The sequence below is a fragment of the Mastigoproctus giganteus genome, chromosome 1 (assembly GCF_048544385.1).
Source record: "Mastigoproctus giganteus isolate SK-2022 chromosome 1, ASM4854438v1, whole genome shotgun sequence".
Lineage (NCBI taxonomy): Eukaryota > Metazoa > Arthropoda > Arachnida > Uropygi > Thelyphonidae > Mastigoproctus > Mastigoproctus giganteus.
The window spans coordinates 207,902,293-207,930,024 of record NC_143575.1 but is presented as its reverse complement, the minus strand read 5'-3'; the positions used below and the strand labels follow the sequence as shown (position 1 = coordinate 207,930,024).

The window sequence follows — 27,732 nt, the reverse complement described above, 5'->3', positions numbered from 1 at the left end:
ACAGACAGATAATGATTTTGTAATAACTGAGAGCAAAGTGCAGGAAAAATTGTTGAAGTTAAACATAGGAAAGGCACCTGTGGTGGAAGGGATATATATCCAGTTATTTTAGAAGTGGCAGCAAAGGAAGTAAGCAAACCCTTAATCATAATTATGAGAGCATACTTGGACTCAGGAGAGGTACCCACAGGCTGGAGATGTGCAAATGTATCCCCAATTCACAAAGGGGGATCAAAGGGTGACACGAGTAATTACAGACCTGTTAGTTTAACTTCTGTTCTAAATAAGGGAGTCACTGGTTAAAGAAGCTTTGCAGGATCATCTAGACAAGACTGCAGTAATAATTCAGACTCATAGTGGGTTTGTTAAGGGGAAGTCTTGTCTGAGCAATTTGATTGGAAACTATGATGTGGTCACAAAGGAACTGGATGCAAAATATAAATTTAATATCATACTTGGATTTCAGAAAAGTTTTGGATACTGTTGCACATGGAAGACTATGTTACAAATTGGAGCAGTGGCCTTAAGCACAAGTTGTTACAGTGGATAAAAGGATGGTTAAGTGGGAGAAGACAGAGAGTGGTAAGGAATGAACACTGCTCTTCGTGGACTAATGTTATTAGTGGAGTCCCCCAGGATTCAGTTTTGGGCCCATTGTTGTTTTGTATATTTATCAATGATATTGATGAAGGTAAAGCAGGCTTAATGTCCAGGTTTGAAGATGATACAAAGGTTGGCAGGATTGTTAATGACAGTATGCTACTGCAACTTGAGCTATAAAAGTTGAGCAGAGAAGTGGCAACTGAAGTTTAACATTGACAAATGCAAAGTACTGCATATGGGTAGCAGTAACCCCAGAGAAATGCACTGTGTGGTACTACACTCAATTAGGAAAGTTATCTCTAGCATTAATAAAATCAATTGACAATTTAGTTTTGCTCTAGGGCAGCATTTCCCAAACTGTGGTCTGCGGACCACTGGGGGTCCGTAGTTCAGTTCCAGGGGGCTGCGGAACCGACTTTCTGGAACTGGTCAAATTATTTGTTCCATGTATACTGATGATAAATAAAGTTATTATTTATATAAAAAAAAAGAATAAAGTTGAGTTTCATATATATATATATATATGAGGTAAAAGTGATAAATCTGTTGAAAAGAGCAAAGATGAAGACTAAATTACACAAAATGCTAAAACTAATAAGACAAGGACAGCAGAAGTTGGAGATATTAAAGGCAATAGAAAGAAAGAATGTGAAAATTCTATACAATATAATGAATTAAGCTTAATTCATTATATCATACAAGATATTCACATTCTTTCTCTCTCTCTCTCCTTTAATAACTCCAATTTCTGCCGTCCTTCTCTTAATCGTTTTGGCATTTTGTATAATTTACACCTCCATCTTCGTACTTTTCAACAGATTTATTACTTTTACCTCATATATATATAAACATTTGTATCCTTTGCTGCTGCTTTGTGCCCAGGTGGGAAGGAGCAGCAGTGCGCAGCACACGCTTCTTGATTAGACCGAGGTTTGAGCCCATCACCACCAAATACGGAGGATGCGGAAAGGTCAGAGAATGACCACCGCATATTCCTGGAGTAATATGGCCTTAGTTGCTAATGCTCCTAAAAACCAAAAAACAAAAACAAGCTGCTTTGTGCACTCAGGTGCAAATTAATATTATTATTTTTTTTTTTCTCTCTCCCTTACCACTTAACTTCTCACCCCATTTTTATCCTTATTACACACACACTTTTTTTTTTCAAGGGATCCATAAATTTTTTTTGAATTTTGAAAGGGTCCATAGATCTCAGTAGTTTGGGAATAATACTCTAGGGCAGTGGTGTCCAACCTACAACCTGTGAATAATTTTTATAAGGCCCACGCTGAAAGTGAACTAAAACAGCATCGATCACCACTGTGACATTTATTCAGGCAAAATGTGTCAACTAGTACCAAAAATTATATAAATTATTTTTATATAATTTTTGGTTCTACCTAAGTTTAATTTAGTGTTTATAAATCCATACTGATCATTTAGAGCATTGGTGTCCAACCTGCGGCCTGTGGGCTGGATCCAGCTCGCAAATAATTTTTACAAGGCCGCATGGAAAGTGAACTAAAATAGCATCAATCGCCACTGTGTGTACAGGCATGCAAGCATCTGGCTCGACTGTATCAAACATGTACATGTAGTTTGGTGCAGGCATTAGTACACTAAATACAGTTATGTATTTTGATATACCTTGTTCATTGGATTGAATTAGTTATTAATTTGTATTGAATTTAAAAAAATCATTCTTAAAAAGTGTTTTTGATCCAAGGTGAATTGAAGACTATTTCTTCATTGATTACCATGAAAAAGCAGTGTTTGGTGTCTTAGGAGATTGTGTGAGTTTTTAAAGAATATAATTAAAACGACACTAATTCCAATCATAAATCTTATGATCAACATAAAGGAGTGCTGCAAAAAGAAAAAAGCGTTCAAAGTTACAAAACAAATTAAGAAAACAACAAAACATACTGAAAACGTATCAGTCAAGAAATTTATCTGCTGTACGTGCCAGTTATCAAGTTGCACATTTGATCGCTTTTGAAAGTAAACCGTTCAATGATGGTGAATGAATTTGTTAAGCATTTTTTGTTAAAAGTTGTGGAAGAAATTTGACCGGAGAAACAAACAATGATACAAGACATTAGTTTGTCTCGACAAACAATTATGTGAAGAGTAGAAGATATTGGAAAGAATTTGTTCGAACAACTTTTGGAAAACATAAAACAAATGAAATATTTTAGTGTGGCACCGGGTGACAATACTGATGTAAATGACAATGCCCAACTCCTCATCTTCATATGTGGAATTAATGATAATTTTGTACCAGTTCAAGATTTAGCTGATCTACAGAGTATGCACGGAACAACTACAAATGAAAATCTTTTTAAAATTTTTTGCCAATCTATTGAAAAGTTAGGATTAAATATTAAACACCTGGTAGGAGTCACAACTGGCGGTGCAAAAAATATGATTGGTAAAAACATTGGGCTCATGGTTAGAATAACCAAGAAAATAATAAATATCGGAGCTGAAACTCCGACTGGAATTCACTGCATTGTGCATCAAGAAGCTCCTTGTGGGAAAATATTGGATCTCCAACACATTATGAATGTGGTTATTTCAACTGTAAATTTTACAAGATCGCATGGCTTTAGTGTGGCTGTTGAAACATCACCGAATGTTTCAACATAGAAAAAGGGAAGCCAATAAAACAACTATCAATTACGAAGTGGCTGTTTAATCTTGCAATTCATACATACATTTTTAGTCATTTAAATGCTCTTATTTTTAAAACTACAAGGGAAAGGAAAATTGGTCTGATTTGTTTGGCGACATCAAATCATTTCAGAATAAATTGTTATTATTTAAATCCCAGTTGAGCAAGACAATTTAGTTCACTTTTAATGTTGTGCTGAGCTAAAGGAGAAACATATTTCCAAAGAATCATTGACTTTCGTTATTACAATTACTTTTTGACAAGTTTTAAAGTCAATTTTCTGATATCAAATCCCATGAAAAAACATAAGCTTTTGTTTGAGAACCCATTTACTTCTATGGCTGAAAACTACAATCCCAGATTGCAACTTGAAATTATTGATCTTCAAGCCAAAATATGATTCCAAAATAAGTAAATAGACGGCAAAAATAAACTATTTCAATTCTACAAGGTTTACCCATCTGAAGATTTTCCGCTAATAAAAGAAAATGCCATGAAAATGAAAGAAAATCTGAACATATGTTTGCAAGCAATTTTTTTTCACTCGTAAAATCAAATAAATATTTAAATAGAAACAGAATAACAGATAAGTTTTTTTTTTTTTTATGAAAACCAGAAACACGAGAGGTATTAGTACCTATAGTATCACGAATTGGTTGGAGGCTGAGAAGACAAAAGAAGATATTTGTTGACATTAGATTTGAACTTCTGTACGATACACTGTAATTTTCAGGAAATATATATGAAGGAAGGTTTTTCCAGAAAATGGAAGTTGAATGAATAAACGAGAAAGATGAAAAGTTGGTTCTGTGAGTTTAAAGTTGAACAGTAAATGAATGTTGGTTGGTGGTGGCACATATTTAGACTGTTTTGAAAGAGAGAGTGGGAATTACAGAAGCAAATTCAGAACAGTGCCTATGGAAGTATCTGTAGAAAAGGCATGCAGCAGAAACAGTACGTCTATGAGACAGACTAACTGAATCACAAACAGAGTCATATTGGAAGTTCTGGCGTCGTAAAAAATGTTCGTAACGTAGCTTCACTGGTAAACTTTTTCGAAGTTTGCCATGCTTCTTGTGTGAGCTTCCTTTACCTTTGCTTTTTTTATTCTTAATAAGCAATTTATCCACTAGTCCACCAGTGATTCTAAAGAAAAAAGGTCAAGTTACCCCCTCCACTTTAGGAGGGTTTCAATCTCCCATGGGATTCAATTTCTACTCCCAACCAATAACACCCACTGTATTTTTACTGAGCGAGCAACAATACAAGTGTCGTTACGGCAAAGTACTTTTACTGGTAAATTTATCAAACTTTTGTGTGCTTCTCATGTGGGCTTTCTTTACCTTAGCCGAATTAATTCCAAGAGAATGTGCCATCTGGTTTCTTTTTTTTTTTTTTTCTTTTTTTTTTTCTCTTCCTGTCAATTGGAGGATGTGCAGCTTGTTGGTGACCCACCATGGCAGCCAGTACTCATTAGCATAGATCTTAGTTGTGGTAGCATAGGCCCAAATTTCAGCTCCATATATGGCAGAGTATGTGGCTGAATAAATTAAGTTTCTAATGAGTGCTGGATCATTCACATGCAATAATTGTTGTATGGTGGTCCATATAAGTTGGCAAAACTTGATTAATCATTCTATTTGGGCATGACATGTGAGCTAACAGTTTAAGTTAGGTCAGTGTGGGTTGCGACTACCAGTATTTCTAGATTATTAAGAGACACAGACTTTAGTTGAACGATTCCTCAGTCAGTACACTATTATGGCTAATTCGGGTGAGTTAATTCTAAGGTTATGAAAATATGCCTGTAGACTGTTGTTTTAATTTTGAACTAAGCACACGGTTGACATCAGGATGTTGGTCGTTGGACCCAATTCTTGTGAAAATTTTTAGATCATCAGAATAACAGATAATGTTGTGGTTTTCTTGTAAAAGCAAATGAGTGTAGTACTTAAAGGATACCCGATACTCCTGCTGAAATGTTTCTTGATCACATGTTCTGATTATGTCAGAGAATCCCTGTTCTTTCTTGTTAGATGGCACTGAAGAACTAAAGTACACAACCTATGAGGGAGGAATAATTCTGGAGCAAATTGATCAGAGCAGAGATACTCACAGCACCAACAGCTGCTTGCAAGTCATTGTATATGAAAGCCATATACATATGAAATTCAAGACTTCAATTATAGCTTGGACACAGCATGGTTTTGTTAAGGGAAAGTCTTGCCTGACCAATTTGATTGCATACTATGATGCAGTCACAAAAGAACTGGATGCAGGGAATAACTTTGATATTATATATTTGGATCTTAGAAAGGCTTTTTATACTGTTGCACATGGAAGACTGCTGCACAAATTGGAGCAGTGTGGCATTGGAGGCAAATTTCTGCTATGGATAAAGGGATGGTTGATGGGGAGAAGACAGACAATGGTAATCAATGGACACTTCTCATTATGGACTAATGTTATTAGTGGAGTCCCTCAGGGTTCAGTGTTGGGTCCATTGTTGTTTACTGCATTTATAAATGATACTGATCATGGTATATCAAGCTCAATGTCCAAGTTTGCAGACAATACAAAGGTTGGCAGGGTTGTTAAGGACACTACTGACAGTATGCTGCTGCAACAGGATCTAGAAAGGTTGAGCAGATTGGCTGAGAGGTGACAAATGAAGTTTAACATTGACAAATGTAAAGTACTACATATGGGAAACAGCAACCCCAGAGCAACGTATCAACTCTGTGGTACTACACTGACAGTGGTAGAGAATGAAAAGGACCTGGGGGTAATTGTTCAGGCAGATATGAAGTTTTCTGAGCAGTGCAGAAGGGCTGCAAGAGTAGCTCATGGTGTCTTGTCAATGATATACAGGAATTTTTCTAGCAGGGATAAGGAGGTGAGTATTCCTTTGTATAAGGCATTGGTCAGGCCACACCTTGAGTACTGAATACAGGTCTGGAGGCCTCATTTCAAGAATGATGTAGAGCTGCTGGAACGAGTACAGAGAAGGGCAACAAAATTAGTGAATGGAACAAAGGGTTGCTCTTACGAAGAAAGGCTTAAGTTTTGCAAATCACAGTGTCTGGAGACTAGGCATCGGCGAGGTGATCTGATAGAGGTGTATAAAGCCTTGAATGGTTTGAGCATGCTGCCGATGGGATTCTTCCTCTTGCTCAGAATAATCACCTGAGTGGCGCCTCCGTAGCCAGGTGGGAAGGAGCAGCAGTGCGTAGCACACGCTTCTTGATTAGACCGGGGTTCGAGCCCATCACCACCAAATACGGAGGATGCGGAAAGGTCAGGGAATGACCACCGCATATCCCGGAGCAATATGGCCTTAGTTGCTAATGCTCCTAAAAACCAAAATAACAAACAACAAACAACAATCACCTGAGTGGGCATAAATTCAAATTGAGGAAAGACAGATATAGAATAGATGTGCGGAAATTTGCCTTTAGCCAGCGGGTAATCAGTTGGTGGAACAAACTTCCATCCTTTGTTGTGGAAATTGATAGCCTAAATAAATTTAAGGCTCATCTGGACAGGTATTTCAAACGAACGGAGAGGTGAAATGGGAGTGGGTTTTTTTTTTTTTTTTTTTTTTGGCTGATGCTGCTGCATAAGCTTGCTTTCATGCATCATATGCCTCTACTAATGCTAATGCCATTGCCTATCTTTAGCATTAGTTGAGGCATATGATATGATACAAGAAAGCAAGCTTATACAGCATTAGCCAAAAAAAAAAAAAAAAAACCTTCCCATTTCGCCCATCCAGTCACTCCAAATGTTTTTCTAGTTCAACCTTAAATTTATTTAGGCTATCAACTTCCACAACAAAGGATGGAAGTCTGTTCCACCAACCGATTACCCGCTGGCTAAAGGCAAACTTCTGCACATCTATTCTACAACTGTCTTTCCTTAATTTGAATCTATGCCCCTCAGGTTCTTAGTCTGAGCAAGCGGAAGTATCCCGTCACCATTGAGCCTGCTCATACCATTCAAGGCCTTATACACCTCAATCAGATCACCTCACAAGTTCCTAGTCTCCAGATGTTGCCACTTCTCAGCCCATCAAATCTTGATTCCAGTACACAAAGAATTTCAGTGGTGGTGACTAAAAGACTGATAGCCATTGATTTTCATGGCACACAATGAATGTTAGGAGAGCAATAGTGTAGATCTGCATATTTATTGTTGGCAGCATTACCTTTTCAATGACTTTAAACAGACTGAATGCAGCTGTGATGGCACAGAACTGGCTAAAGAGAAAAGCTCCTAAGCATTTAGGAAGTGACCTCACCAAACAGTGATTCCATTTGTTATTTTTTTTTTTTTTTTTAGGAGCATTAGCAACTAAGGCCATATTGCTCCGTGGATATGCGGTGGTTATTTTCCCTGACCTTTCCGCATCCTCTGTATTTGGTGGTGACGGGCTCGAACCCCGGTCTAATCAAGAAGCGTGTGCTACGCACTGCTGCTCCTTCCCACCTGGCTACGGAGGCGCCACACAGTGATTCCATATAGGAGAAAAGCAGTCCATGATTCTATTGAATATAGCAATATTCAATTATATAAACGTTCAGACACTTGACTATAAATTGTGGTATATCATCAACATTGTGAGTGGCTGTTGCAGGAACAGCATTAATAATTTGGATCAGTTGCTCCTTGAAATACAACCTTTTACAAAAGTATGAAATGTGGGTGGGTGTGTTCAGAAGCAGGCAGATCCTGAGAGAAGTGAGTGATGAACTGTAGCCACTCTTGAGGATTAAGGTTGCTATGTTCAGTGAGAGCTGCACTATAAAAAAAAAAAAAAAAAAGTGCCTACCCTACGGGTAGACTGCAGATGTTACCTAATATCAAATGATTTCATTCTATTAAACATTGCTCAAGCATGAGAGAAATGAATTCAATCTTGTGGCCTTCCTGAGAGTTTCCCATCTACAGTGAAGGGTCTGTTTATCATTGAAGCACTGGATGAGTGTAGGAGTCTACCATGCCTTTGTATCAGCAAAGATCCTCACAGTCTTTGTTGTTAAACAGTCGGCAACTCTTTGGATCCGTGCAGTGAAAAGATGAATCCCTAGCTTGAGATCACACTTGCTGAGAACATGCCACAGAATTAAACTGGCTGCTTCATTGCATCTTGATGAGTTGAGAAACTTCAGCACAGTGATGGGTTTCTTGATCAGCCCTGGAAGTTTGGGATGGGGAGACATTTATTCACTGAAATTGGTAGGTGGCCGGATTCAAACAGGCTCTTTGAAAGAATCACATTAGCAGTGGACAAGATCTTATCCAAGTGATTATGATTATAGTGGGTACAATCAGCAGTTGTTCTATAAGTACAGAAAGAGGGAGCAGGTTGATGACCCCACAAAGAACACATTGCTAAGGCACAAACCTTGTTTATCAGCTGGTTGACAAAGTCATCAACTGTATCCTCTGGAGAGGCAAATGGAATATACAGCAAAACCTCCCTAAGATGATCACCTGATGTTCTGACAAAAATAGATCATTTGGGGAGGTGGTCACCTCCTTAGGGAGGGAGGGAGGAGCTATTGATGTATTATTTTCTTTTAACTGACTTTACTATGGGAATTACAAAAATGGCATTACATAATACAGAAACGTTTTTAATATTATAAGCAGTACATAAGGAGTAAATTAAATGTTTTCAACAATTACTATTTATTTTTGCAACTGCACTTAGAACATTAAAAAGTGATTGGTACTTATGACATTAAAAAGCAATTTAAGGATATTGATCAAACTAATCTTTTAAAGTCATCTGTTTTGTTTGAACAATTTTTGTTGTAATTTCTTTATTCAATTTAACTTCTACTTGAAATAATAAATTTAACAATGTTTCATTTCCTAATTGCATTGATGAAGCCCTTAATCCATCAACAGTTGTTAAACTTTCACTCACTGGTATTACTGTCTCACTCCTTGCCCCATTATCACTATGCTTGTCCTCTTTGTCTGCTGTCATCTGGTTCAATATCTTGGCAGTCTCAAAGTTCTTATTCCCGATTTTAAAGGTTATCATCACATATCTGTACATCACTCTCAAAATGTTAAATTTACTTGAAAATATGCCACTTCTCCTGGCTGCATTAATTCCTTTTCAAGGGATGGATGAATATCTCTTGTATGTCATTTTCCATATTTCTCATATTAATTCCACAATTTTCAAAACATTTTTTGATGACATCTTTCGAAACTGCTTACCACGCCCCTTTGATATATTCAACAAAATCGCAAAGATTAATTTGCTTTATCAGTTGTTCTAAATTTTCTGTAAAGACCATTTTCACCATTAATGTTGTCAAAATCTGTTTCCTAAAACATACCTTAAATGCTTGATTGACACCTTGATCCAAAGGTTGCAAGGCACTTGAAGAATTAAGAGGTATAAATACCAATTGAACATTTGACAGTACAATGGTTTTTGGAGTACATGGTACATTATCTAAGAAAACGTAACACTTTTCTATTTTCCCTTTTCTTAATCTCATTAACGTTTTCTAGTCAATGAGTGAAAATTTTACTACTCATCTAAGCATTTTTAATTGCATGCAGAGGCAGATTTACTGTGAAGCTAATAAAGCTTAAGCTTCTGGTTCCCTCGCTTGCACAGGCCCCTTTTGTGATGTTTGTGCTATTTGTCAGCTTTTTAAATTTGTAATTTTTTGCGATTTCTTTCTCATTCTAAATAAATTTAGATTTAGAATATTTAGAAATAAATAAATTTAGACACTTTCGTACCTAATTTTGTATACTTCCCTTAAAGAAGCGCCAATAATTGTACAAGCCACAAAACCTGGATCCGCCCGTTTGCATGCCATTCAACTCCAAGTTTGGACATGTTTTTTTTTTTTTTTTTTTTTTGAAGCAGTGAGGCCTCAGTGCATTGTTTATAATTAGTGGTCTTTCTTTTTCACCTAGTGAATTTGTACACAACAAAATTGTGAGTCTCTGTTTTGCTTTTTTAAAACAATGGCATTTACCCTTTTAAAACCAATTATTTTGTGGGCAAAGCCTAATAAAAAAAAAAAATTTAAAAAAAAAACAGTTTCATCTACACTGAAAATGTTGTTTTGTTCATAGCTCCCAGTCAAATCTATTAATCTTGAAATCTAATGCTGAATTGTGTTAGATTATTTGATGTACTTTCACAACAAACAGATTTCAACATAATATTGTTGCTATTACAAAACTTTTCAAGGCACCCGATTCTAGTTGAAAAATTATGAACGTTTAGTATTTTAGCAAAACTTTGCTTTCTCTCTTAATATTGGTCCACTTATTGGCAAATTTCTTGCACAAGGACCGTCAAACCACAAACCACAAACGAATCAAATCATTAATCTCCTTAAAAGTTTGATCCAAGACAAAAAGGTATTTTTGATAATCAATATTTTTAGATAATCTATTTGAAATGCATTATCTACATATAAAAAAGAAACAAGAAAAAACTAATGAAAGAAAATTAATAGTAATTCACACTTATTATTTACACTTCATATACCTGCCTATACATACATCTTAAAAATATTTGCCAATGTTCAGCTACATAAAAATAACCACACAGTTCCTGGTTAAAAAAAAAAAAAAACTAAAGTCACCGTATATAAAAATAATTTATTTGATTTCTTGGGAGAGAGAAATAAAAAACATATTTTAATTAGTATTTTAAAAGAACCCTGTCACTTCCAATAAAATCAAGAAATGGTACTTCAATAACTGCAATTCAAGTGATGGGGAAGAATTTTTTTATATATGTATTTTTGTAAAACTTATTTATCTTTTAACTGAAACAAAAAAAAAAAAAAAAAAAACTTAGTATTAAGTCTTCCTGGGAACACTGTCAGTAGAGAAAATACACTCATCAATGAATACAATGTAAACACTTCAGTGTTTACATTGTATTCATTGAATACTAAAGCAATCCCAATAACACTGGTAAATTTTCCAGGAACTGTCATAAATCTGGATTCAAACAAGGTATTCTAAAAAACCTCACCTGAGAAATATTTTCTAGATTTATTGTAATTTAATGAAATTAATAAAAGAATTTATATCCTAATCATCATATTTTTTTTTTTCCCTCTTAAAATCAATTTGAATCTAGAAATGTTTAGAAAATGATTCCATTTTTAATGGAATTGTTCCAAAAAAATGGTTCCATGTTTAGAAAATGATTTCATTTTATATACCTTAAAAAACTGAATCTATATGAAGTCAAAACAAAAATTCATTCTCAGTCACCAGAAATCTAGAATACAATACTTTTCTTTCTTTTAGATTACAGGACCTCCCCGACTTACGTAAGGGTTGCATTCTGCAGAACGCTACGTAAATCGGATTTTACACAAGTCGAATTTCCCTAAATAAGCATATATAAGCATTTAGGGAAATTCTGCAGTCGCAACTATGCACATGAATTTGATAGAAGCAAAAAAGAAATGTTCAACGAACATTGTAAATAGCATTATTTAATTTTTTTACCTCATGCACAGGAAAATTTACAAAAGTTTCAAAATTATAAAATTACAAAAAGAGAGAGGTGACAGGCATAACCTACTCAAGTTTTAACTTTTAAGATCTAATTCTTAAATCTACAGCTGATAAGCACGCCATTGCGGACATTGAGGGCTGTGAAAATTTAGAAGCGGTTTTTTCCAACACATCACAAAATTTCTCTGCAGCTGCAGAATTGGCACGGGCGACTTCACCGCATACGTTAATGTTTTTGAAACCAGCACAATGCTTGAAACTATTAAACCACCCATTGCTTGGGGTCTGCAGTACTTATTGCTATCTTCAAAAATACTTCTTGCTTGAATGGCCATTAGATTCAGGGGCACTTGTTTCTGAATCTGATTTTCCATCCATATTATTAATAAACTTTTCCATCTTCGCTGTTTTGTGATCACTGTTGGGGCGGACTGGCCCCGGTATGAAATAAGTTGTTCCTTGAACATGTTCTTTTATAGGCACACTGTCCCTTAAAATAGTATTCACTGTTGAAGCAGCGAGACCTAATTCCTTGCAACAGATGACAAACTTTGTCCTGCTTCTTACTTCTTAATCATCTTCGTTTCTAAATCAATTTTGTTTCATTTCATTTCCTAGCACTGCCAGCACTTGCACTTCCGTTGGTTGCTTTCCCTTCACAATTGTAATAAGTATATAGGAATGGAGTGAAGATTCTGAAAATTTATTTATTATGTTTTTTATATGATGGAAGATTTCAGTGAAGGGGGAATGCATTTCACCATAACAATAAAACCCACACAATTCCAGTTATCAGGATTATTGCAAATGCAATAAGATCAAGTTTACTACCAATTTATAATGCATTGCGCTAACAGAAAAGCCCAATAAACCGGAAAGTGCAAAATGTTTTTATTGTTTTATGATAGTGACCTCCAGAAATGTGTTTTAGAAAAATATCACAAAGGCGTTCAAAATTGATTCTTAAAACGGAACATATAACAACAATGAAAGTATATGTGCAATTTCCATTATAAAATGATCTTTTAGAGAGATAAATAGCTTAGTTATATAACAAAAATTTCAACTTCCATGGTCTTGGAACGAATTATCAAAAAAACCAATGTGTTACTGGGTTCACATTATGATATTTTCACGATACCTCCATTTATTCCTACGGGATGCAAAATATGTTTCCACGACTTTTTTAAGTTTGCACTGGCCAACAAAAACTTACGTAAAGTCGAATTTACGTAAGTCGGAGAGTTCCTGTATTTAAGTTTAACTAATTCTATCCCTGGATTTTAAAGAAGAAAAATGGTAACCTTAAGAAAGAGAATAGATTCAAGTTAAGGAAAGATAACTGCACACTGGATGTAAAAAAAATCTCTATTCTTTCATGCTATACCTCTGTTAGTTTTACTCACTCACACACACACACACACACACACACACACACACACACACACACACACACACACACACACACACACACACACACACACACACACACACACACCAGGGTGTTCAAAAGTGATGGTCAATAATTTAAAGGTGAACTGTAATATGCAAAAAGTAATAAGACTACTACAATATGCAAAAAAGGCCTAGTACACATGGGTCCTTAAGTGAATCATTTTCGATATATTGCACATTTCTAGTTGGGATCCCCCACTGACAAGGTGAACTGTACAGAGCTGGGATTCACCACTGACTTGTCTGTTTAGGTTAGGTTAGGTTACACTCATTCTCTTCCTTTCCCCATCCTTAATGCTCTGAGACATAGCAGGCATACTAGTACTTGCGAAAGGATAGTCAACCTGGAAAGAGGTTACAGCAACGAAGAGTATGCGGACATGCACTTCATGTATGGTAAAGCCAATGGCAGTGCACTCGAGGCTGCACGTTTGTACCAAGAAGCATTTTAGAGAATATTGGTGCTTCGCACATGGAGTACAAGCAGGTAGGCCCAGAAGCATAACACCTGATGTTGAGGAAAGGGTGTTAGAAAGAGCAGAACAAAATCCAGGAATTTCGACAAGAAGGGTTGCTCTGCAAGAGCGTGTACTGAGTCATAGCAGTGTGTGGCAAATTTTACATTGCCAATTACTTAACCCTACCATATCCAGCGGGTACAAGGTCTCAGCAATACAGACTACCCTCCCAGAGTGCTCCCATAGTCAGTGGCAGATCTTAACCGAAAATGTGCATTATCTTCAAAACGGTTCATTTGCAGCCTGATGTTCACTGGGACTGTTTTGCTTATTTTAGTTGTACTTTTCACCTTTAAATTATTGACCATTTTTGAAACACCCTGTATATAATAATATTTTTTTTAAAACTTTAAAATTCATTTGTGAAATATCCTGTATACAATTCAGCTAGTATTTACTTTATGAAAAAAGTTTACTTACTCGTTGAAGAACAACACTGTGATACTCCCATACTACACGATCACTGCTCTGCAAAAAAACAAGATGGACGGAGAGAAAGAGAAGGGGGGGAAAATTAATTAAAACACACTTGCAAGTAAAGCATTTATGATTAGAAAATAAGCAATAAATGATTGCAACATTCTTATTACTTAATAAAGTAAAAGGCAAAATCATGATTTGACTTGTAAATCTGGCTTGAAATTAAAATACGAAAGTTACTAAGACACAAACAGTAGCATAGCCAGAATTTGACCATATTAAAAAATGAACATCATGTGACCAATTGGAGCCTTGTTATATTAATGGGTCCAGATGCTCACTTAGCATGCCCTGACATGATATCATAAAGCCACTTTCCATACTATAGAAAGTAAGAAAATTGGTGGTGGCATGCATTTTGCATTTCTGAATTAACCTATCTTGTGTGGTCATCTTTACATTTCAGTAAATCTGGGCATTCATCAGGACAATTTACAGGGGGGGAGGGGTTCAATAATATCTTCCTTGATTATAAATATGCTTCGCTACAAATACTGTCATCATTTGAAACTGAATGCCCACACTGTGTGAGTATTAATTTTAAAGTCATGTTATTCTCAAGAAGCTATACACCGCTTTTGAAGAGACTAGAAAAAAAAGCCTCCTTGTTTTCAGGTATTTTGTCCTTGTCCTCAGAACCAAAACAAGTAGTGAATTCAAGGAGATATTTACTGAGAGTTTTTTTTTTTTTTAAAGAAATTTTTTTTTTCTTTATTACCAAGGCAGACAGACTACTTTTAGTGACACTCATGTGTGTTTAAAAAAAAAATAATGAAATCAATTTTTTAAATGAAAATAAACTTGCATAAATTTTAAAATATTTCTGGGAAATTATTTATTAGATATAATGCAAAAAAATTTATATCATATCTTTCTATACAAAAAAATAAATTTTCCTCCTAATGATATTTATTCAGCCAATGGGAGAAGAGGGATGCGGGTTACGTGGTAATACGTAACAAATACTAAAATACATAACAGCAGCTTGTTTTACTGTGTTTTAATATCAAGTTTTAATTGTTTTAATATCAAGTTTCTGCTTAAACGTGGTCACATGCTATGTTTATCTAACAAGACCACACAATACCATTCTTGATTTACATATGTAACGTATTTATTTCAATAAACTAAATGCAAAAAGGGATAACATTTTAAGATTCTATATCTATATAATATCAGTATATATACACACCATAGACAACTCTTAAAGAAAAACTACGATTGTAGTGTGAAAGGCACCGATCAATGGAAAGCCAAATAGCTTTGAAATGGTCCATCTGGGTGGTGGCGCCCACTGAGAATAAATAACAATAGTCTTCTCTATTAGTGAAGCATTACTTATTTGGGGTAGCGCAATACTTGGTAACTCGTTGTGAAGGATGAGCACAATATGAATTTATTTATAAATGATATTGATGATGGTATATCGGGCTTAATGTCCAAGTTTGCAGATGATACAAAGGTTGGCAGGGTTGTCAAGGACACTACTGACACTATGCTGCTGCAACAGGATCTGGAAAGGTTGAGCAGATGGGCTGAGAGGTGGCAAATGAAGTTTAACATTGACAAATGTAAAGTACTACACATGGGAAACAGCAACCCCAGAGCAACGTATCAACTCTGTGTTACTACACTGACAGTGGTAGAGAATGAAAGGGACTTGGGGGTGGTTGTGCAGGCAGATATGAAGTTCTCTGAGCAGTGCAGACGGGCTGCAAGAGTAGCTCATGGAGTATTGTCAATGATATACAGGAATTTTTCCAGCAGGGATAAGGAGGTGATTATTCCATTGTATAAGGCGATGGTCAGGCCACACCTAGAGTACTGTATACAGGTCTGGAGGCCTCATTTCAAGAAGGATGTAGAGCTGCTGGAACGAGTACAGAGAAGGGCAACAAGATTAGTGAATGGAACAAAGTGGTGCTCTTACGAAGAAAGGCTTACGTTTTGCAAATTACAGTGTCTGGAGACTAGGCACCAGCGAGGTGATCTGATAGAGGTGTATAAAGCATTGAATGGTTTGAGCATGCTCAATGCTGATGGGATTCTTCCTCTAGCTCAGAAAAATCACCTGAGAGGGGATAAATTCAAATTAAGGAAAGATAGATGTAGGATGGACGTGCGGAAATTTGCCTTTAGCCAGCGGGTGGTTGGTTGGTGGAACAGACTTCCATCCCTTGTCGTGGAGGTTGATAGCCTAAATAAGTTTAAGGCTCAGCTGGACAGGTATTTTGAACGAACAGAGGGGTGAAGCGGAAGTGGTTTTTTTTTTTTGGCTGATGCTGCATAAGCTTGCTTTCTTGCATCAAATGCCTCTACTAATGCTAATGCTAATGCTAACTCAATCGGAGCAATATGGCCTTAGTTGCTAATGCTCCTAAAAACCAAATAACAACAACAACAACAACAGCTAACTCAACAGTTACTTTGCATATATATTTACAGAAGAAAAACCCTTTATGTCAAAAAGAAATTATGGGAATGAAGTTGAAAAATATGTAATTAATGATATTGAAATTTCACATGATAATTTAACAAAAACTTTTGAGCTCCTGGGGTTATTATTATTACTATTATTATCATCATCATTAGCCATATGGTACAAGGTTGATGGCATATACCCTATAATCTTAAGAGAGGATGCAAGTGAGTGCATTGAACCATTGTGGCTAATTATGAGAACATCACTGGACTCGGGGATGATTCCGTTGGATTGGAAAAGTGCCAATGCACAAGGGTTCTAAGAGTGAAGTGGGAAATTACCGACCGGTCAGTCTAACTTCAGTAGTAGGGAATATCATGGGGGGGCAGTGATCAAGGATGGAATTATATGAGAAACAGATGAAAAGATACCTTTCACACTACAATCATAGTTTTTCTTTAAAAGTTGCTATGATGTATCTACACCGATATTATATAGATATCGTAACGTATTCATAGCTGAGGAAGAGAAACACACAGTGTCAAAAGCTTCTGTAAGTATTTTATTTTATTTTATCAAAAGAAGCGAGCACAGCGAGCAGGGGCAAAGCCTCCTTAGTACATACATTAAAATATTTTTATAGTAACACTTTAATTTTAGTGCTACTATAAAAATATATTATATTTTTAGGACCAGCATATCACCATTTGAAGAATATATATATATATATATATATATATATATATTTTTATAAATATTAAGGGGGAGATTTGTCTTGTCTTCCTCCACGGATTAAGCGATCCACCTGTTCCGATCTCAAATAGGTTTGCCCATCTTTTCTTTGGTCTTCCTGTCTCTTTTTCCTTTTGCTCTATATGTGTAAGTTAATTTAGGGAATCTATTATCTTCCATTCTTTCTACATGTTCTTTCCATCTTTGTCTATATGCTATAATTTTTTCATTAATTGAGTAAATCTTTAATTACTTTCTAATATTTACGTTTGATATTTTATCTAATTTTGTACATCCTTTAACATATCCTAAAAATTTAATTTCTGCAGCTTTATTCTATTAATGTCTCTTTGTTTCACTATCCATGTTTCAGAACCGTAAAGAAGTGTTGTTATTGCAATTACTTTGTAAAATTTCAATTGTGTTTCTTTCCTTGTTTTCTTAGCCAGAGTTCTTTTTATTGTTTCACATATATTTTGAAATTTCACCAATTTCTGGTTCATATCTTCTTCGACATCATATGTTATATCACATTCTAGATATTTAAAATGTTTTACTTGTTCTAATATTTTATAGTCTATAACTATTTTTGTTCTCACCATATTTTTCCCCTTAAAAGCCATTGTTCTAGTTTTCATTGTTGATATTTTAACTTTATATTCTTCTGTTATTTGGTTTAATTTAAATACTGCTCTTTGTAAATTATCTTCACTATCTTGAATAATTACTTGATCATCTTCAAATAACAGTGTATTAATCCTATTCTTTGTATTTAGATATATACCTGTATTAATATCTTCTTTCCATTTACATATCATATCCTCGATATATATGATAAACAACGTTGGTGACAAGCTACATCCCTGTCTAACTCCTTGATTTATTATACTTTCTTCTGTTAATTTATTACCTGTATCTATTACTATTTTTGTTCCTTGATATAGACTCTGTATTATTTTTGTAAGATGCTTTGGGTATCCTTTATTACTCAATATGTCCCATAGTTTACGTCTGTTTACTCAATCAAATGCTTTTTCATAATCTATAAATGCTAAATGCGTTTCTAAATTGAAATCTTTTCATTTTTCTATTATTTGTTTTAATATAAATATATTATCTGTACATGATCTTCCTTTTCTGAATCCTGCCGGTTCTTCTATTAATATTTCATCAGAGATAATTTTAATTCTATTATTTATTATTTTGCTATACATTTTGTATACTGTATTTAATATGCTAATCCCTCTATAATTCTTTGTATCATTTCTATTTCCTTTTTTAAATATTGAAATAATTTTTGCTATATTCCATTCCTCTGGTATTTTATACTGTTCCCAACGTTTATTAAATAAATTCAGTATCCTATCTTTTAAAAAACTTCCTCCATATTTGATCAGTTCTGCATTTATACCATCCATTCCCACTGCTTTCCTATTTTTTGTAGCTTTCAATGCCTTTTCCAATTCTTCCTTCGTTATCGGATCTATGTCACTAACTGGGTCTAACTGTATCTCTTCTGTTTGATATGTTGGATCTTTCCACAATTCTTCATAATGTTTTTTCCATTGTTCTTCCTTTATTATATTTATTCTTGAAGTGTCTTTCTCTGTGCTAGTCAAGTGTTACATCATTTTATATGCCAAATTTTGTATTCCATGAACATGGCGCCTCCGTAGCCAGGTGGGAAGGAGCAGCCAGGTGGGAAGGTGCAGCAGTGCGTAGCACATGCTTCTTGATTAGACCGGGGTTTGAGCCCGTCACCACCAAATACGGAGAATGCGGAAAATTCAGTGAATGACCACCGCATATCCCGGAGCAATATGGCCTTAGTTGCTAATGCTCCTAAAATCCAAATAACAACAACAACCATGAACATCATGATCTATTGTACTTATAAATCTATCCCATGACTCTGCTTTAGCCTTCCTTATTATATCTTTAGTTTTATTACGTTCTTGTTTATATATTTCTTCATTCTCACTTGCCCTATGTTGTCCTATTAAAATATTTTTACAGTAAGACTTTAATTTTAGTACTACTATAAAAATATATTATATTTTTATATATTTTTAGGACCAGCATATCACTATTTGAAGAATATATATATATATATATATATATATATATATATTTTTTTTTTTTTTTTTATAAATATTAAGGGAGAAATACCTGGAATAATGGATTAACAAAGCCTCTAACAAAGGTGAAAGTGATTCTTCCACTGTTTCTATTGAAACATGCAGCCTAGAAAGCAAGGTGGTAGGGATTTCGAGGCCTACTGTGAATCATCATGGAACAGGTGAATGCATGGGCTGTGTCAGGGTAACTAACTAGAATAGTTTAACATTGACAAATGTAAAGTACTACATATGGGAAACTAACCCCAGAGCAATGTTTCAACTCTGTGGAACTACACCTGGGGGTAATTGTGCAGGCAGATATGAAGTTTTCTGAGCAGTGCAGATGGGCTGCAAGAGTAGCTCATGGTGTCTTATCAATGATATACAGGAATTTTTCTAGCAGGGATAAGGAGGTGATTATTCCCTTGTATAAAGCAATGGTCAGGCCACACCTTGAGTACTGTGTACAGGTCTGGAGACCTCATTTCAAGAAGGATGTAGAGCTGCTGGAACGAGTACAGAGAAGGGCAGCAAGATTAGTGAATGGAACAAAGGGTTGCTCTTACAAAGAAAGGCTTAAGTTTTGCAAATTACAGCATCTGGGGACTAGGCACCAGCGAGGTGATCTGATACAGGTGTATAAAACTTTGAATGGTTTGAGCATGCTCAATGCCGATGGGATTCTTCCTCTTCTCAGAATAATCACCTGAGAGGGCATAAATTCAAATTGAGGAAAGACAGCTGTAGGATAGATGCGCAGAAATTTGTCTTTAGCCAGCGGGTAGTTGGTTGGTGGAACAGACTTCCATCCTTTGTTGTGGAAGTTGATAGCCTAAATAAATTTAAGGCTCAGCTGGACAGGTATTTCGAACGAACGGAGGGGTGAAATGGGGAGTGGTCTTTTTTTTTTCTTTTCTGTTTTTTTTGGCTGATGCTGCATAAGCTTGCTTTCTTGCATCATATGCCTCTACTAATGCTAATGCTAACAGTAAGAACAAGTACAGGAACAGGGTCCTAGCACTGCATGTACACCAATGCAAGAAGCACAGTAAATAAATTTGATGAATCTGAAGTGCTGGTCAAGTCATCAAATGCAGACATTATAGGGGTATCAGAGACATTGTGTCAATCAGATATAAGGGATGCAGAATTTGAATATATGGAGTACATTGTGTACAGGAAAAACAGACAGGATAGGAGGAGGGGTATGCTCTTAGTTAAGATGCACATAAAATCTAACACACTGCATCCAGTTGACATTGGTGCACAGTGCAATGTTGAGTCAGTTTGGTGTGACATAAGCACAGGGAGAGCAAAAATAATTGTAGGAGTGTGTTATAGGCATAATGACTCTGATGAGTACAGCAAAGAACTGTACAGAGAAATAGTGAGAGAGTAAATCAGAATGTCTTATAATGGGGGATTTTAACTTTTCAGATATTGACTGGAACTTGTAGATTGGTCACTCACACACACACTAGTAAGGATTTTATGGATTGTTTGAATGACTTTACTGTAGCAGTATGTTAGAAAGGCAATGAGAGAGAGAGAGAGAGAGAGAGAGAGAGAGAGAGAGAGAGTCTAAAGATAAAGAACCACTAGATGGCAGTAATAACACAATGTATTGATGAGGGATTTACTTAAAGATTTTTGCTTTCATAAAGGAGCCTACAGTGGTCTCAGACAGTTTTTAAATTCTATACAGTGCAACCAACTGATGAGGGTACAATCGGCAATTCAAAATACAGGAACTCCCCAACTTAGGTAATACTTTTTTTTTTTTTTTTTTAATTTGTTCCAAGTCCTTGGAAGTAGAAAATTTCACTATAAAACTAAGCTATTTGTCTCTCTAAAAGGTCATTTTTATAATGGAAACTGCACTACACCTCATCGTTATCATTGTTCCGTTATAAGAATCAATTTTGAACACCGTTGAGATATTTTTCTAAAGCATGTTTCTCGAGGTTACAACCATAAAACAATTTGTACTTTCTGGTTGGGCTTTTCTGTTAGTGCATCTAATTATAAACGGGTAGTACACTCGATCTTATTGCATTTGCGATAATACCGATAACTGCAATTGGGTGGGTTTTTACATTATTATAGTGAAACGTGTTCCCTTCACAGAAATCTTCAATCATATAAAGAAACAAATTTTCAGAAACTTCTCTTCATTCCTATTTACGTATTACAATGATGAAGGGAAAGTGATCAACAAAAAGTGAAAGTGCTGGCAGTGCCAAGAAACGAAGGAAAATTGATTTAAAAATGAAGATGAAAATGATAAAGAAGTACGAAGCAGGGCAAAGTTTGTCATCTATTCCACAGAATTAGGTCTCACTGCTTCAACAGTGAATACTATTTCAAAGGACAGTGCATGTATAAAAGAACACGTTAAAGGATCAACGCATTTAAGATCAACAGTGATCACAAAACAGCATTCAGGTACTAGATCAAAGGTGGAAGAGCTAATTCAGAAGCGAGTGCCCCTGAGTCCAATGGCCAATCAAGCAAAAGCAAGAAGTATTTATGAAATATTAAGGATAAATATGGCGAACCCCAAGCCAAGTTCGTGGCAAGCAACGGGGTGGTTTAAAAGGTTCAAACCAGCATTGTGCTGGTTTCCACAACGTTAAAGTATGTGGTGAAGTTGCCAGTGCCGATTTTGCAGCTGCAGAGAAATTTTGTGATGTGTCGGAAAAAATTATTGATGAAGTCGGCTATTCGACACAGCAAATTTTTAATATTAACGACTGCTCTGTATTGGAAAAAAATGCCGGATCGAACATACATTGCCAAAGAGGAAAAGACAATGCCAGGTATCAAGGCTTCAAAGGATAGGGTCACATTCTTGCTTGAGGCTAATGCAGCAGGAGAACACAGATTAAAACCACTGCTTGTGTACCATTTTCGAAATCTTTGTGCATTTAAGGGCATCAATAAAGCCACCCTATCCATGCATTTCCGATCGAACCAGAGAGCATGAATAACAGTATCTCTCTTTGGGGATTGGTTTAAATGCTGCTCATTCCCGAGGTTGAAAAGTATTGTAAAGACAACGACATTCCTTTTAAGATTTTGATTCTATTAGATAATGCTCCTGGACATCCTATGCATCTAGATGATTTCAATTTGAACTGTGAGAGTGATATTTCTACCGCCAAACAAGACTTCATTCATCCAGCCTGTGGATCAGAGTGTTATTTTGAATTTAAAAGCATATTGTTTAGGCACAACATTTGCTCAGGCATTGTCTGCAGTAGCAGTGAGACTTTTAGAAATCTTACAACATTTACCATGCCATCTTAAACATTAATAAGGCCTGGGTGGAAATTACTAAAAAAGTTGTTTAAATGGCGTATGGAAGAAAATATGTCCATGGCACGTAAAAGGCTTCGGGGGATTTGAAAAAGATGAATCATATGAAGAAGTTACAGATAAGATTGTAAAGGTTGCAGAGCTACTTCACAGTTGGAGGGTTTGCCAAAGACGTGGAGGAGGTAATAGAGGAAGAAGAGAAGGAATTATCTAACGAAGAACTTATTGACTTGAAGGCAGCAATAGCGAAAGAAGAAAATGCTGATGAAGCTCAAGATGAATCAAATGAGGAGCCAAGATGCTTCATCACCAGAGAGATGGCAATGGCCAGGTTTGAGAAGATGGATTCTGACAGCGAATGATTCTTAAAAGTTAACAGAGGGGTGAATGATATGCTTGCTTGCTACAAAGAAATCTATGATGAAAAGAAAAAAAAACCACCATCCAGTCATCCATTAATATGTTCTTTCGTAAGGTTGAGCAGCCGACCCCTTCTAAATCTCCACAGCCCTCAGCCTCCGCAGCGGTCTACTTTTTGACTGAAGACGACGCTTCTGGCAACGATGCTCAAGAGGTAAAACTTACTGACGTTATACCTGTCTCCTCTCTTTTTTGTAATTTTATAATTTTTTATATTGCATGCTTTTGTCATTTTTCCTGCGCATGAGAAAAAAATTAAATAAATACAATAAATAATTCTATTTACATGTACAGCAAACATTTCTTTTTTGATTCAATCAATGCAGTGAACACAGTTGCAAGTGCTGCACAAGCATGGGGGAAATTCCAACTTACGTAGCAGTCAGTGAACGCGACCCTACATAAGTCGGGGAGTGGCTGTACTAAACATTCAAGGAAATAATCATAGAACCTACTAGGTTTTTCATGCCAACTAAGAAATATCATTCGAGGCTTAGATCTAAATGGATGTCATTGCAGATAAGAAAAATGGAATGCAAATAAATTATTAAGAGATGCAGAAGCTGATGATAGATATAAACTAGTCTGCAATTGAGTCATAAAGGATGTTAGGTAAGGCTAAAGCAAATTATGAAAAATATTTGGCAACGGATGCAAAAAAAAAAAATAGCAAAGACTTTTTTCTTATGTAAACATTAGAAGGAAAAGGATGAATCACACTGGCCCACTTGATATCGATGGTTCAACTGTTGATGATACTGCACAGGTTACTGACAAGCTGAATAAGTGTTTTGCATTTACATTCACACATGAGGAATGCTTTAGTGGAGTGGATGCCAAACATTTATCAAACTCCAACGGGGTACTAAATGATTCTGTAATAAGTTTGCAGGTGATGTAAAGGTTGGCAGGATGGTTAATGACAGTGATGATGATATGCTACTGCAAGATCTAGAAAAATTAGGCAGTTTTGTTAGGATTAGGCAGTTAGGAAGGATGTAGAGCTGCTCGAAAGGGTACAGAGAGGGACAATAAGATTAATGAGGGGAACAAAAGTGTGCTTTTACCAACAAAGGCTTCAGTTCTGAAAATTGCTGCATCTGGAGACTAGGCACATGTGAAGTGATCTGATTGAGCTGTTTAAGGCCTTGACTGGATCAAGCAAGCTTAATACTGATGAGATTCTTTCTCTTGATCAGACTACACACACGAGGAGCATAAATTCAAATTGAGGAAGGATGGTTGCAGAATAGATGTTCAGAAGTTTACTTTTAGCCAATGGAGGTTGATTGCTGGAACAAACTTCTAATGTTGTCGAAGTGGATAGCTTCAATAATTTTTTTTTTTTTTTTTTTGGCTGATGCTGTATATTCTTGCTTTCTTGCATCATTTGCCAATACTAATAGCAGAATATTTAGTAACATTAGTATTAATACTGGCAAATAATGTAAGGAAACAAAATTACACAAATCAGTCAAAAAAAAAAAAAAAACACTATTGACTTCTCATCTATCCATCTCCCTTCTAACAATGTCTAAATCTTTAATTCTTTCAAACTATCTGCTTCCACAACACCACATGACAGTTTATTCCAACAATCAATTACTCTCAAGCAAAAGAAAATTTTCGCATGCTCATCCCATGGCAATCCTTTTTCAATTTAAGTTTTTTCCTCTTACATCTGTATTGTCCAAGAAAGAATAAGAATATCATCATCAAGTTTATTGAATCCATTTAAAGCCTTAAAACAATTCAATCAACTTTCTTACTAGCACCTAGTTTCCAAGCACTCCAATTTGCAGAATCAAAATCTTTTGTGGTGAGTACCCCTTTGTAATCTTGACTAATCTAGTTGCTCTTTGCTGCACCTGTTCCAAAGGATGCACATCCTTCTTAAAATTAGGCTTCCAGACCATATATAGTACTAAAGATACTACCTAACTATTGCCTTATACAGCATGATAATCATCTTGCTTGCTTTGGCAAAATTTCTGTATATCACTGATAGAAGCCCATGAGCTGTACTAGCAGCTTGTCTACACTGTTCAGAGCACTTCATATCAAACTATACAAATATCCCTAAGTCTCTTTCATTCTCCATTATCTAGGATGTTTAACTACCCAACTGGTATGGCATTATAAGATTACTGCAACTCATATACAGTACTTTGTATACATTACAATTAAACCTCAATAGACACTTCTCAACCCATCTGCCTAATTTTTCTAAGTCTCACTGCAGTAGCATACTTTCCTATATACCTTGATTCCTGTAATTAACCACCCTGCCAATCTTTCATCATTTTCAAATACAGTATAGACAATAAGGTTAATATGCATTCATCAACATCAATAAATATTGTAAACAGCAAGGGGTCCAGCACTGAACAATGAGGACTCCATTAATATCATTAATGCAAGAAGAGCAGTGCCCATTTATAACAACCCTACATCACTGCCACTCAATCATCCCTTGATCTATATTAGATGATGGCAAGACCACATTTAGAATAGTGTATTCAGGTCTGGAGGCCACATTTGAAGAGATTAAGCTTCTAGAAACGGTTCAAGGAAGGCAACCAGATTTGTTAGCGGTGCTAATCAATGTCCATATGAAGAATGGCTTAGAACATGCACACTGCAAAGTTTGACAGGACATCTAAGGAAGAGAATAGGAACTGACAAAAGTATATAAGGCCCTGAAGGGAAACAGTACAATGAATGAAGAAGGTATGTTTTCACTGGCAGAAGAGAAAGAAGAACCAGGACGAACACACAAAAAAAAAAATAATAATAATAATAATAATAAATAAATAAATTTGAGGGAGAGGAACAAAAGGCTAAATCTTGTGTTTATTTCCAAGCAGCATGCTTTAGATTATTGGAATAAACTGTCTGCCACAACAGTCAAAAAAGAGAGTTTGGTAAAGATGAAAGTAGAACTAGTTTGCCACCTTTTGACAACAGGGAAGGTATGAATGAGAGACAATTTTTTTTGTTTTCTTTTTTGGTAGATTCAGATAATCTACTTCCTCATTTCGCCATTATATAATACTACTGGTACATACAGGTAGGCTCCAATTTACGCTGGGGTTACGTCCCACCTCCTCAGATTTGTTAGCTGAAGTGGCATAAGTCGAGGAAGAATTATAATGTATTTAAATGAGATAGGTTCCTTCACTATGAAAATTGAACCATAAGAGTTAATATACAGTATTTCCCCATGTATAAGACGCACCTTTTTTCGAAAAATTTGGGGTCTAAAAACTGGGTGCGTCTTATACAGTGGTTGTAGATTTTTTTTTTTTTTTTACTTGCATTTACCGCTTTTTCGCGCTTGTTGTCTTTGCGCTCATTGTTTCGCACTTATTACTGGTATAATAGGTTACGTTTTGCCACGTTCTGCCCAGAAATGGCTCAGAAAAGATTTTCATGCAGTGCTGAATTCAAGTTAAAAGTGATCAAGTTTGCAAAAGTGAATGGAAATCGTGCTGCTGAACGTAAGTTTGGTCCTACTCCAACTGAGAAAACAATCCGAGACTTTTTTCTTTTTTGATAGATTCAGAGTCTACTTCCTCATTTCACCATTGTATAATACTACTGGTACATACAGGTAGGCTCCAATTTACGCTGGGGTTACGTCCCACCTCCTCAGATTTGTTAGCTGAAGTGGCATAAATCGAGGAAGAATTATAATGTATTTAAATGAGATAGGTTCCTTTGCTATGAAAATTGAACCATAAGAGTTAATATACCGTATTTCCCCATGTATAAGACGCACCTTTTTTCGAAAAATTTGGGGTCTAAAAACTGGGTGCGTCTTATACAGTGGTTATAGATTTTTTTTTTACTTGCATTTACTGCTTTTTCGCGCTTGTTGTCTTTGCACTCATTGTTTCGCACTTATTACTGGTATATTAAGTTACGTTTTGCCACGTTCTGTCCAGAAATGGCTCAGAAAGGATTTTCATGCAGTGCTGAATTCAAGTTAAAAGTGATCAAGTTTGCAAAAGTGAATGGAAATCATGCTGCTGAACGTAAGTTTGGTCCTCCTCCAACTGAGAAAACAATCCGAGACTGGCTATGGGAAGAAGAAACCCTACTGAAAACGCCACGGCAGAAGTAGGCCATGAGAGGCAAGTCAGCAAAATGGCCTGATTTAGAGAGGGAATTGAAGATATGGATTGAAGAGCAAGGGGCAATTGGAATTCCTGTGTCCACAAAGATGGTTCACTGAAGCATGAGGCAAGAAGAATTGCTAATGAAAAAGAAGTTACTGATTTCAAAGGAGGACACAATTGGTGCTTCAGGTTCATGAAACAGAATGGACTAAGCATTCATACATGCACCAGACTTGCTCAAAAGATGCCTGAAAGCTATGAGCAGAAGGTCCTTGAATTTCATCATTTTGTCATTCAATGTCGGAAGACACATCAGTTTGAGTTGGGACAGATTGCAAATATG

The 27,732-nt window shown here is 35.8% G+C and overlaps 1 protein-coding gene across 6 annotated transcripts in view; it reads right to left on the bottom strand.

Moving 5' to 3' along the window:
• The window catches only part of LOC150091482 (tight junction protein ZO-3-like), a 549,427-nt gene that overhangs the window by 411,827 nt on the left and 109,868 nt on the right, over positions 1-27,732 (bottom strand). For all 6 annotated transcript variants that reach the window (XM_090375872.1, XM_090375842.1, XM_090375863.1 and 3 more), the window contains exon 2: positions 14,197-14,244. In XM_090375872.1, coding sequence (XP_090231998.1) covers positions 14,197-14,244 — 48 coding nt within the window. The remainder of the gene's footprint in view (positions 1-14,196; positions 14,245-27,732) is intronic.